Source organism: Papilio polytes, unplaced genomic scaffold (assembly GCF_000836215.1).
Source record: "Papilio polytes unplaced genomic scaffold, Ppol_1.0 DF823934.1, whole genome shotgun sequence".
In the NCBI taxonomy this organism is placed as follows: Eukaryota; Metazoa; Arthropoda; class Insecta; order Lepidoptera; family Papilionidae; genus Papilio; species Papilio polytes.
Genome location: NW_013525270.1, coordinates 8507 through 21169, shown reverse-complemented (window position 1 = coordinate 21169; position 12663 = coordinate 8507). Strand labels below are relative to the sequence as shown.

Sequence of the window (12663 nt, the reverse complement as noted above, 5' to 3'; positions counted from 1 at the left end):
TACATACTCAAAAACATATTTTAATTAAAAGCTTCTCTTTTCTGCTTATTTTGTGTACTTGAACAGTAAATTAGGTTTACATTGTTACACCTAAAATATATGCAAAGTATCTAACATAGAGTCAACTAACGAACAGAATAGATAAAGAATATACCTATAAACGTTGTTTCTAGGAAACAAGCGCACGCTTGTTGTTCATGGCGGTGCGTTGGGTGCGATGCCTGGCGCCGTTCCAAGCGCTGGCGCCGAGCGACCAGCTGGTGCTCCTGCGAGCGGCGTGGAAGGAGCTCTTCCTGTTGCATCTGGCGCAGTGGGCAGCGCCCTGGGACCTCGCCCCGCTGCTAGCCGCTCCTGTCGCCAGAACCCGTTTGCCCCCAGACCCACTCGCGGACTTGGAACTCAATACTCTACAGGTAATCTCACTAGAAATAGTTCCAACTAACAAGATTCTAGTTAAATATCTAACAACAACGTTTACTAATAAAACAACAAAATCATCACATGAGTCAATGTGTAAAAATCTGGCATAGTTATATTTCCATTAACTTCTGACGTTAAAAAGTGTTTGTATATTTGTTTCAGGAAATTCTGTGTCGGTTTCGTCAAATAGCACCAGATGGCAGCGAGTGTGGCTGCATGAAAGCTATTGTTCTGTTTTCACCAGGTAAAATTGCTTTTACCCATAATTAATTGCATCCTAACCTTGCTAACGGTTTGCACAAAGAAAGAAATCATTTCGCAAATTTCTTGTCACATTTTCTTTTATGTGTACCAAATTTTCGCCTTCCCCATTTTTAAGAAAATAAATTACAACAGATACGCCCGGTCTGAGCGAGACACAGCCTGTGGAGATGTTGCAGGATCAAGCACAATGCATACTAGCGGACTACGTGCGTACACGATACACACGACAACCTACCAGGTGAGTTGCAATAAAGTTAAAAGATATGTTCTTTGTAACTCTACCCACGGCAATACGGCCTTTTGCTCTTTAACTGCAGACTTTATTCTGTAGTCTGTGCGTAGTCTAGTCAGAACGTCCACATTTAGATATTATCATAGTACTCCTTCATAAAGTACAATAGTATCTTTCCCTTGGTGCCTCTTTCCATTCGACTATCAATTCACGAACAAAAGCCGACAGGGTTAATAACCTACAATACATTTCTTTAATTTGCCTGTATGAAAAGTTTAATACTGGTTTAAATCATTTGTATAGATTCGGGCGACTGCTACTCCTGTTACCGTCACTGCGTGCTGTGCGCGCACGCTCTATAGAGCTGCTGTTATTCCGAGAGACAGTGGGCGATGTGTCTGTCGCCACGCTACTGCACGACATGTACCGCATGCAGCCCGCACCCGCCCCCGTGCCCGCGTTCCCGCCGCCAACCATCACGGAACATTGCGCCTCACCATAAATATAAAACTTTATAGGTTAGGTTACAAAACTAAGGGCCTGTCCCACCAAGTTGTAAATTAACTGAGCAATCCAGTGTGTAAAATGTGATGGAAATACCGGATTTTGTTCCCTTATCTGACAGTAACGTAATTTTTATGCTATCTGAGCCTCTATCAGCCAGTGGTCGGACAGGCCCTAAGTACTTCTAGTCTCTCACTAGTCATCATCGTTGATAAAACGATATTTTTGTGTTACGCTAATTCCAAAAAAAATGTTAAAATCAAAATTTTTCTGGATAATAAGACTTGATTTTTAGTGCAATAAGTTTACATTTTGTATAATACTAAATACTAGTCCAAAGTTTAGTCTCTAATCAATATCTAGTCAAATTAATAACTATCTACGTCAATCTTAGTTATGTAAGTTGCGGTATAACTAAACAGATGTAGCTGTAAGTTTTATTTGATAACATTCATTAATTGTAAATCTAACAAAAAGATAGTTCTTCAAGTATTATTTATACAATATAGTAAGAGAAATTGTAATATATAGTAGATTGCAGTATGCAGTTTTATTATAGTATCTGAATTTGTTGAACTTTGTATAGATGTGTTTATTGTCTTTAGGGAACAGACATATCGCTACAATCTCAAGTCATTGTAAAAAGTATTGTGATTTATCAAAATTAAGAGTATTATAAAGGGTAAAACCAAATAAACCTGTTAAAAATAAAAACCGTATGTTATTCAATTGTTTTATTTTTCATTGAAAGAAAGCAATCTTCAACAGATAATTGAAAGCACAAAAACTTGCAACACTAATAATAAAAAAATTACATTGCCAGATGTCTAAATAAAGTCCATGAAGTGTTGCTCTATATAAAAATATTTTATTTAATAAATGTTTTTTGTAAATTAATACGAGTTAAGCAGATAAGTTTAAATTATTCATTGGAGTGATCGCTTCTACGGAAGACAAGTCCACAACATCGTCTTTTTCCTCTGGTTGTGCTACTGGTGCTTGTACAGTTTCCTTTTTCGGCTCAGTTCTTGGAAAATCCAGTTTACTCCATGCGCCCGGTTCCGCCTTCTTCAATTTAATCTCAACTTTAGTGCCAAGCATTGAGGCACTACTTCTTCCAACATCAATGACCTAAAAAAACATATACTTTAATATTATACATTAAATGAACAAGAAAGAAAACTGTAGAGATTCAACTTGGATAAGTAGGAAATTTAACAAAAATTAGCTGGTTAAAGACAAACAGAATTTATGACATGTGATATATCATAAATGCCATAAAGACCTAGTACATTTGATAAAGGGAAGACAAGTTTTTTTTTTAACAAATTAGTCCAATAGGTATCCATTAATATATAGATATTCACAAACTACTTATGGAAAAATTTAAAAAGTGTTAATAACTCACCCCTCGTAATTCAAGATCCAATTCAAACACAGCACTCCCTTCATGATGGAAAACCAGTTTTGTGTCTAGTCTAATTGGGTTCAATTTAACATAGCTCTCAACTGGATCATATTTCTTTGCATATACACTTACAATTACATATTCAGGTGTCTGATGCCAGTCCCAACGACACTTTACAGTACCCGCAGTTGTTGTCTGAAAGATAATAGAAAAGGTTTTACAATATACTTTTAACAATCAAAAATTTCTGCACTATCTAAATTCTCATATAAGTTGTTGTTTATTTATGAAAGAGCTCCTGCTTTTAAATCTTAATATTTAAATGTGATAGTGTAGACGGATGGATGGATGTTTGTCAAAATGCATCTCCTAAATAGCTCAATGGATTTAGATAAATTTGACAAAGATGTAATTCATATGTAGACTGCATTTCATGCCATATACTTAGACACTACCTATGATTGAAAAAAAAATAACATATTTTTATTACTTTAACTAACCTCTTTAAACCATTTGTGCGACCCAGTTGTGCAACCAGGTTGTGCCAAGAATGTGTTGAAATCTGTGGTTCGTTTCTGGCAACATGACCAGAACTTCAGCCCTTCATGGAAGATCGGACAGCCGGGGTGAAATGTACACATTGTATCATTTGTCTGCGGCCCTTCATATGCAATGCTACATCCAGCATTCTTACAAGTCGTACCTATTGCTATTGTACTGCAATATAAGGTTAATTATAATAAGCATTTTTGAATATGATTTCAGAAAAAAACATTGATCAAGTAGTGAGAGATCTATTTTATTAATAGTTAGTTAATGGAAATATTAATAATACAGAAAACAAGTAACATAAAGGAAAATATATACACAAATACTTGGCCAATGGAGATTAGGTTATGTCATTTTATTGTTTTTAGGAAAAGCTATTCCATCACAAGTAAAAAAATAAAATGAACTTAAGTAATAATTGATTGACAATTTTAAGAGATTACCCATCTGATTCGGTTACAGATTTTTGTGCTGACTGCTGTATGGTATTCTTCAGAGAGTCTGCAATTTGTGGTTTTAAAGTGACTAAAGGAGTTTCAAATGGCGGTCTCGGCAATTGTGGACCCAATACTGGTGCTCTCACTTCAATCACTTCCTTTTTCTCAAGCTCCTTATCCAATGCCTTCTTTTCAGGTTCTGGTGGTTTCTAAAAAATTTAATTCAATGTATGTTAACATTTTCAATTTTTTTAGTACCCAATTATGTTCAAAATGATAGTTTGCAACATAAAACCAAAATATTAATAAGTCTTACATACCACGTTAGAATGTTTAGATAGAGTACACCCTTTTATATTGAGGAATTCAGTGAAATCAACACTTTTCTTATTGCAACAAGACCATCCTTTGTAGGCATCATGAAACACTGGGGCTCCAGGGTGGTGACAGCATACGTCTGAAACATAATTAAGGTTCCTTTTTAATGCTTATACCGAAAAATGTATTAGTAAGCAAATCAATTCGTATATTCTGGAACCGATAATTCTAGAAAAATCCTACCTTTGTCGTTTTCTTTCGGATCAAATAGTTGACCACATCCACGATTATAACATTGTACTAGATTTTTATTTTCAGGCATTTTTATATTACACTTTAGTTATTAAGACGTAAAATACGCGTGCAAATAGAAAATAACGATTAAATTGACGTTTACTTCGCTCCTTCCCGTAATCTCACGTTTACTTTATCTATTGACAATTGAACAATAGAGATGGGCATTGATTCAACGGTTTAGTCAACCGCTGTGTTATGAATCCATCTTCGTTATCGTTATTATTTACATTAAAATTGGTAGTACTTGATAGATTTTATTCTTTTTATTTCGTCTTGGTAGTCGATATAATCTTTTGTAAACAATTCTTCAGGTCCTTCTTTATGGAATATATAATTGGCTAGTCGAAAAAATCAACTAGTTGCAAATTAACCGTTTCGTTTAGTTAATAGTTAACTACAAAACTGTACAACGACATCCCTCTTGTACAATGACACTTGAAAGACTTGACAGCTTGACAACCAAAGCTGTAGATTACAATTGTGAAGAACATTCAAATCTTGCACAGAGTCTTGTTTGGAACATTTTTATATACATTGCTATGTAAAATGTTGATTTACTGATTATAAATTGTTGAATAGCATAACTGTTTTAGCAGAACTGTAAGATTTTGCTGCTCCCCAAAATTACCATTTTCTACTATCTACTCTTTTTATCCCCACCTACACAGCAATAAAGTTTTTGTATTGACAGATTTGCGATGTATGGGTTTGCAGTATGTGATAAAAACGCAAAGTAGAAAAATTATAAAAATAAATACTGAAAGATACTGTTGCTATTCATTAAAATCTCAATTAATTACTCCGTATTGTCGTTGCGTAATGTGAAACGTTTGTGAAAATGTGTCTTTACTAGAAAAAAATCTCCAAGATGTGCGTCGATATGTAGCACCATGCACAAATGAGTATTATTTGCTCGAATGCAACTTAAGGAGGACAATGTTTTGATAAGAATTATTTAGAATTCACCAAGATGAATTTAATGCGCAAACTTAGAGGGGCTTCTGCCTCCTCCTCTACTGAGTCTCCAGAAAGCTCCAACTCTTCGTCACACGTTCAACTTGGACTTATGCACTTAAAGAAACTCTTTGCTGAGTACACTCACCCACCACAAACACTCACTGAGGCTGAAAAAGATGACAAACTATACAATATGCTACCTCTCTTCTGTAAGGTAAAAAAACAATAATCTCACACGATAATAAAACAAATACAGGTTCTAACACCAAGTGTTTTATTGAAAAAAAGAAATGTCAATTGAATGTACAAAATGTTGATTGAGCAATTGTTGAACACAATTTTAAATGTTAAAGGTTTTAATTTTTCTATATTAATGCAGGTATTTGGAACCAGTCCTTCGAGTGAAATGAATGAAAAATTCTGGGATATTCTATCATTTTGTCAGCAAGTTTCCAAACTTATGGTATCAGAAATAAGGAAAAGAGCCAGCAATCAGAGCACTGTGGCAGCTAGTTGCGCTATTGCAAAGTTTTTAGAGATAGAGAATTCAGAGGAATCTAGTAATGGATGGATGTTGCTCTCTACATTAAACCTTTTGGCAGCGGGAGATCAATCGTTGATACAGGTTAGATAATTTTATACTAGGTACATCAATATTCATTTTACAATCACAAATTTTTGATAACATGAAACTACATTATTTCTGTTTTAATTTTTGTTACAATCCTTTTTTAACATATTAAATCTTTAGATTTATAAATATTGTTAAATATAAGTTACATAATCACATAAGTATTTATTAATAGGATATATATTACATAAGAGTCTTATATGTTTCTTGAAATAAAATATATTGATTTACACAATTTTACTTTTAGGTGATGACAACTGCAGCTATACCTTCCACTTTAGTAAAATGCCTATATTTATTCTTTGATCTTCCTGAGATCCCTGATTCAGAAGCTGATGTTCGAGATGTGAACAGTGATTTCACACCTAGAGAGAGAAGGATACTTTTACAAAAGATATTTGTGCAGGTGATGTAACTTTTTAACATTGACTCCCTAAAGTTGTTTGCAGAAAATTAATAGTAATATCTGAAGGGTACAAGAAAGTTAACTTAGATGTAAACCTTTTTTACTATTATGTTTTTGTAACTAAATAGGTAAATCCAAATTACTTAAGTTCTAAAAAATATAGTAAAAACAGAAGCATTTCAGCAAATATCTAATAGAAATTCTTTTTAACTTTATCATTACTTTATAGGTACTAGTAAGATTATGCAGTCATCCATTCCCTTGTGAAGAACTGGCAAGGAAAGATGATTTAAGCCTCTTGTTCTCGGCTATAACATCATGGTGCGCTCCACACAATATAATGTGGAGGAAGTCCGCTGCCGAAGTATTAATGACATTATCTAGACATGGACTGTCACAGTCAGTTGTACAATACATTCATAGTGAGTTGAACACCATCCTATTAATTTATTAACTTTCAAATTGTATAATATATGCTATATCTTTCTCAATGAATTTCAGATAAAGGCTGTGTAGCTCTTTGCATTGAAAACATGCAAAGAATACCTGAGTTGACACCGTTAGAGGTATGTACAATTTTAAGATGTAATAATTGTATATTCATGACGCCTTGCATACTTTGTTAATACCGTTAATTGAAATTGCAAACCTATTTATTTACTTTATGATCATAATTACTATTCAAACAACTTGTACCCAATGACTGTAAATATATGTTAACCTTGATTAGTTAATAAGTTATCGATGCAATATAATTGTATCTTTATTAATTTTTTTTAATAATCTGATATTATTAAAATCCATGGCTATTATGAATGTTTACTTAACACATTGATTGCCATTTGACCTGGTAAAATAGGCTATAAAAATCAAAGTGGCACTGAAAGTGTAAACCCAACAAATTATTGTATTTTAACCACTTTTCTATTTCTATTCAGGTAGTGGAGATGTTTGTGGCTGTGTTCTGTTTCTTAAAGGACTCGAGTGAAGTCAGTCAGCTGTTACTTGATGACTTTCGTACATGTCAAGGCTATCTATTCTTATCGGAGTTTCTACTCAAGTAAGTCAAGTACTATTTACAAAATAAGCATGCATTATTAAATTTGGCTCATATTTTTTTAATGTAGATTTTTTTTTTATATTTTTATTTGTATCACAGACACGAAAAGCAAGATGTACCCGATTTTTTGACATCAGGGTAAGCTCAATTCACTGTTTACTAACAAACTAAACAGTTGGGTGTATGGTTTAACAGCTAAATAATAAGCTAACTAACCTTTAAGCTTCTTGTGTTAAAAAATACTGTCCGTTTTGACTTGTGCTTGATTTACATGTTATATGTTCTATGTTATGTTAGTGATATATTTGTACTTTCTATCTTTCCATTTCTATCATTTCTTTTGTGTTAATTCCCTATATCTGGTATATGCTACAAGTAATTCATTGATAGTTGACAGTACTGTTAACAAATAAAGCTTGCATATTTGTCCCATTAAATATAAATGTATATTTAGTTTGTTCAACTTCTTGTTCTGGTAAAAGTTAGAAATATTCTAAAACTAAATAGAATATATCTGAAGGTACGGAAATCCTGATTCTTCTAAAGAGACTACATTGTATTTTCTTAGTAGAATCTTCTAGTTATAGTCTTGGAGCTAAAATTCTTTGCTATTTTTATATACTATGTAAGGTTTCTACATGGTGTAGGCTGGAAGAGGAGCGCGTGTGCGGCTCGGAGGCGCGCGCGGCATTACGCAATCTTGTGCTGATGATATCATCGTTGTGCGCGTGCGGCTTCTCCGAGCTGCGGCCGACGCGCGCCAACACAGAACTCTTTCAGCTACAGGGCTTCGTGCTGCCGCAGCCAACCACGCAGGGACAGGCTGTTAGGAATGTGCAGGCTTTTCAGGTAGACACCAAGGCCTATAGAAATATACAGGTTGATTCTTAAGGGGTGGATCAACGAATTTTTTTGTAAAGAATCAATAACTTTAAAACTGTAGAAAATTGGGCCACATACTTTGCGCTTAAACAACCTATAAAATCACGTCAATAGCTATATTGAGGTGATTAAAAAATAAAAAAAAATCAATCACTCTGTTACATTGTGTCGAGTGATCATTTATTGTAGCCTTGCAGTGTACTCTTGTATTGTTCTAGGTTCTGCAATCGGTGTTTATAAAATCAAACTCTCCAGCGTTGTGCTGCACCATACTAGACGCAATATCTAGCGTGTATCACGCGGATAACGCTAACTACTTCATACTGGAGAACCAAAACACGCTCAGTCAGTTCTCAGAAAGGATTTATATGAAGAATGCGGAAATACAAGAGAAGTTCTTCGAACTGTTGGAGTTCATTGTGTTCCAGCTTAATTTTGTACCATGCAAAGAGCTGATCTCATTATCTTTGCTTTTAAAAGCAAACAAATCTAGAAGTTGCAGCATTTTGTGTTTGAAGACATTGTTGAATATATTGAAGTAAGTATATTGCACTTGGAATTCTAATAAGATTTTTATTGATTTTCTTTAAAGAGCTTTTTTAATACTGTATGTATTACAGCTGTAGAGGAAACTGGAGACTATGTCAATTTATTCGGTTTTTTAATTTTTTTATTGATATTATTTTTTAGACATAATGCAATATTCAAAGATGTCTACCGCGAAGTTGGTATGCTGGAAGTATTCGTTACATGTCTATCGCGATATGCTGTCTTTTTGAAAGACAAGCAAATACTAGAAGAGGAGAAGATAAAGAGAGAAGGAGAAAACTCTGATGGTTCTCCTACAGCACCTGAAAGAAGAAAGCGATTATCCAAACATGACTCCTTGATTAAGGATCCTAATACTGATTTGGAGGAAGAGGAACTAGGGACATTAGTTATGGAAGGTTTAACAGCTCTGTTGAATGGCAACACAAATAATTGTAACGTATTCAGAGATTGCGGCGGCGCTAAGTGTGTGCATGGCATGGTTGTACACGAATCTTGTAGAACTAAGGCTTTGGGTAAGTTCTTTTTTAATTAAACAAGTGTATTTTTTAGTCAAAAATGGTTGTTTTAAATAGAAATATAGCCTATATTACTTACTTGGTGCTAGCATAGCTTTTCAATGGTGAAATCGGCCTAATGGTATTTGAGTTATTTCAATATATGTAAAAATACAAATCATTCCTCTTTATAATATTAGTATTGATATAGAAGACATGGTTGTTTCTCTTTGGTAAAAAAATATACTAATTACTGCTGTCGAAACAGCTATACAAAGATATCAAAGCTGTCATCTATTTTTTACGATCAGGATGGGTGAAAAAATATTTTTATACAATTATTACTCCATCGAATACTTAACCGGAAGTATAATAAATTGATTATTGTACCTGTCAGGTGTGATCCGCGAGCTGATAGTGAGCGGGTGCGGCGAGGAGGACATGTCGGCGCTGCTGTGCGGCATGCACGCCGCGCCGGCCAGCGCGCTGCGCCTTAAGCTGCACGTGCTTAAGGCGCTGCTCGCCTGCCTCAGAGACTCGCATCGCACTAGAACTATATTTAGAAAGGTAAAACTACTTCTATGGTCCATTTTGTACCAGACGCTTGGTAATTATGGAAGAAACTAGCTTTTGCTTGAACCGTCTGCTTCCGGGATTAAAAAAAAAACAAAAGAAAGTAGCCTTTGTGTTCTTTCCAGACTATTATCTACATCTATGCAAAATTTCATTGAGATCTGTTCAGCCATCCAAACTTTCGCATTTATATAAGTAAGAATAATTAACATTTACCTTTGTGATTTTAAACATTTATTGTGTAATTGTACGATTTTAACCATCTCAATCAAATGTTTAAATGAAAGAAATTGTGAGTCAATTTTTATAAGACGCTTACGATTCAATTTTACATTTTTGGTTATATTGTGAGAAAACGTGAAGTAAATTAGGAGAAAAAAATAGATAATTTACCAACAAGTAAACTCTCTAAACTCTCTAAAAGCTCTAAACATAGAGCAGTTAATTTGTATGTTTTCAAAATTGTTTGTATCAATATTGGTGGTGTTAAAATGTGGCAGGTGAGCGGGTTCGTGTACGTGACAAGCGTGCTAGTGTCGCTGGAGGGGCGGCTGCGCAGCCCGCAGCTGCTGGAGCACGACATGCTGCAGCTCATACACATCGTCTTCTACACCATCACCACCGCCATGAGGTTCGAGCCAGCCAACGCTAAGTTCTTTCATCAGGAGGTTTGTATTAAATATCACTTTAAAATCTTGTATTACTGGCTTAAAGTTTATCGAACTTAAGTTAAATTATTATTTTCTTATTAACTAATTTACAGAACAATTCTAATATTGATTATAGTGTAGAGAATTTAGCGATGACAATAATAATAGTGAAATCCAATTCGATTACGTACGACTGTAGTAGTAATAAATATTTATTTACTGATTTGTAATGTTTCTGTAGATCATTATTAATTTGAGAAAACGGTGTTTTTTTATTCATAAGTTATCACTATGAATCTATCGATTCCAACTTCTATAAGAATAAAGATCGTAAATGGAAAAGATTCCTGCTTGATTGTGTTTAAATTTTAAACTAAACTGTCACATGAATTGTTGAATCAATCTTATTTAGACAAACTATAGTCACAAGTTAAATGCTAAAGTCAATATTTCTTTAGATTAATTTCTCTGAAATTGTTCAGTAAAAGATACTAGTTCCAGTACATTTGAATTTTATTATTGGGTAAAATTAACTTATTGCATTTTTCCAGATATGTATGACAACGTTAAGTGAAACAATCAGACTGTTGGGATGTTTCACTGACAACACTGAATTATTGTATGACACAGAAAGTGGCGACCCGGAGCTGTATGAAGTTTTTCATGAGATTTTCACTGGAAATATATTGGAAATGACGTAGGTTTTTGTAAATTATCTATATGTTATTGCCACACCCAGATAAAATAGTTACTTAAGCATTCCCTTAGTAAAGAGTTGTAAATAATATTAATGTTATTTGGTAAATGCTAAAGTTTATATTGATGGATGTTTGTTAGATTTTGTAGTCTAAACGGCTGAACCGATTTCAATGAAATTTGGTATACATGTAGAGGATAGTCTGGAAGGACACATTGACTACTCTTGTACTTTATTTTTTTAATTGCACGCGGACATAGTCCCGGGCTAAAGCTAGTTTATAAAAGGGTTTCAATGGTGACCATATAACGTCTCTGTGTGCGAAAAAGTTCTCTAGACTTAGACTTATTTTTTATTGTTTGTTGTATTTGTTAAAATAATTATTATAATTTCAGGTTTCCTGCGAGTGTGCCAGTTGTGTTTATCCACGCGTGTATAGTACTAAGACTGTTGTACGACGTTGCTTTAGATTCTTTCGACAAGCCAACGTTTTGTGGCTCCTTGAATGTCAAATCTCCGAGTTTAACACGACAGAGTTCAGCTATAAATGAGGTCAGTATATTTTGCTCCTTTTATCAATATCATAAGAATAGTTTTTGACGGTTTTTATATCATACTAGCTTTCGCTTGCGACTCCGTCCGTGTGGAATTAAAAAAAAAACGAATACTTATATTCACCAGAATATAACATTTTAAAAATTTCATCAAAATCCGTTGATTTTTTTTTTCAAAAAAAAAAAGATAGCTGTATGTTAGAGTTTATAGCCTAAACGGCTGAATGGATTTTGGGAATAGACTGGAAGAACACATAGGCTTGTACTTTTGTTTTTTGATTTCACACGATGGAAGTCGAGGGCGAAGCTAGTTTATAATGTTATCAAGATTGTTAGCCACTTATTCAATGTTATTCAAGAGAATGGAAATTTGGCACAAATGTAAAACACATCTCAATATTTTTTTTTATTTCGCGCGGATGATATCACGGGTAAAAGCTATAAAAATAAAAAAAATGTTTTAAATATAGTCGAAGCCGGCGGGCCGTGCTGCACCGCTGAACCTTTCAACGGGCGGTACGTCAGAAGCGTGGGTGATACACTCGGGCGTGGTGATAGTGCTGGCCAAGCTGCTACCCGCACTGCCCACCCCAGAACAGCACGAGCACCATGCCAGGGCGCTGCGAGACTACCTCGCACATGTTCTCAAAAGTCTTGTTAGAAGGTAAACCTTTTCATTATTAAATAAATTTAAAATAACATATTCGATTGTAGTTGTTTTCTATTAGTTCTATTATTTGTTCTATGATAGTCCATGGAGGAGTACAAATTAAATGAT

At 34.3% G+C, this 12663-nt stretch overlaps 3 protein-coding genes across 3 annotated transcripts in view; 2 read left to right on the top strand and 1 right to left on the bottom strand.

The window, feature by feature from the left end:
- Window positions 1–1418, top strand: part of LOC106101947 (nuclear receptor subfamily 2 group E member 1-like) — a 17424-nt gene extending 16006 nt beyond the window's left edge. The window contains exons 7-10 of the mRNA XM_013281337.1: window positions 174–413; window positions 583–664; window positions 817–922; window positions 1220–1418. Of these exons, the coding sequence (XP_013136791.1) occupies window positions 174–413; window positions 583–664; window positions 817–922; window positions 1220–1418 (627 nt within the window). The remainder of the gene's footprint in view (window positions 1–173; window positions 414–582; window positions 665–816; window positions 923–1219) is intronic.
- Window positions 1419–2139: 721 nt separating this feature from the next.
- Window positions 2140–4822, bottom strand: LOC106101981 (cysteine and histidine-rich domain-containing protein). Its single transcript, XM_013281372.1, has 6 exons — window positions 4376–4822; window positions 4135–4271; window positions 3821–4023; window positions 3329–3545; window positions 2829–3023; window positions 2140–2551 (listed from the first exon to the last, which is right to left on the bottom strand). The coding sequence occupies exons 1-6, from the start codon at window positions 4452–4454 to the stop codon at window positions 2324–2326; spliced, it is 1059 nt and encodes a 352-aa protein (XP_013136826.1). The 5' UTR covers window positions 4455–4822; the 3' UTR covers window positions 2140–2323.
- A 176-nt stretch (window positions 4823–4998) lies between these two features.
- LOC106101945 (WD repeat and FYVE domain-containing protein 3) overlaps window positions 4999–12663 on the top strand; it is a 16009-nt gene continuing 8344 nt past the window's right edge. Inside the window, exons 1-15 of the mRNA XM_013281335.1 lie at window positions 4999–5600; window positions 5766–6011; window positions 6265–6423; window positions 6653–6845; window positions 6925–6989; window positions 7362–7483; window positions 7583–7621; window positions 8131–8332; window positions 8584–8903; window positions 9056–9429; window positions 9809–9978; window positions 10485–10652; window positions 11186–11331; window positions 11727–11883; window positions 12356–12549. Of these exons, the coding sequence (XP_013136789.1) occupies window positions 5400–5600; window positions 5766–6011; window positions 6265–6423; window positions 6653–6845; window positions 6925–6989; window positions 7362–7483; window positions 7583–7621; window positions 8131–8332; window positions 8584–8903; window positions 9056–9429; window positions 9809–9978; window positions 10485–10652; window positions 11186–11331; window positions 11727–11883; window positions 12356–12549 (2756 nt within the window). The 5' untranslated portion in view covers window positions 4999–5399. The remainder of the gene's footprint in view (window positions 5601–5765; window positions 6012–6264; window positions 6424–6652; window positions 6846–6924; window positions 6990–7361; window positions 7484–7582; window positions 7622–8130; window positions 8333–8583; window positions 8904–9055; window positions 9430–9808; window positions 9979–10484; window positions 10653–11185; window positions 11332–11726; window positions 11884–12355; window positions 12550–12663) is intronic.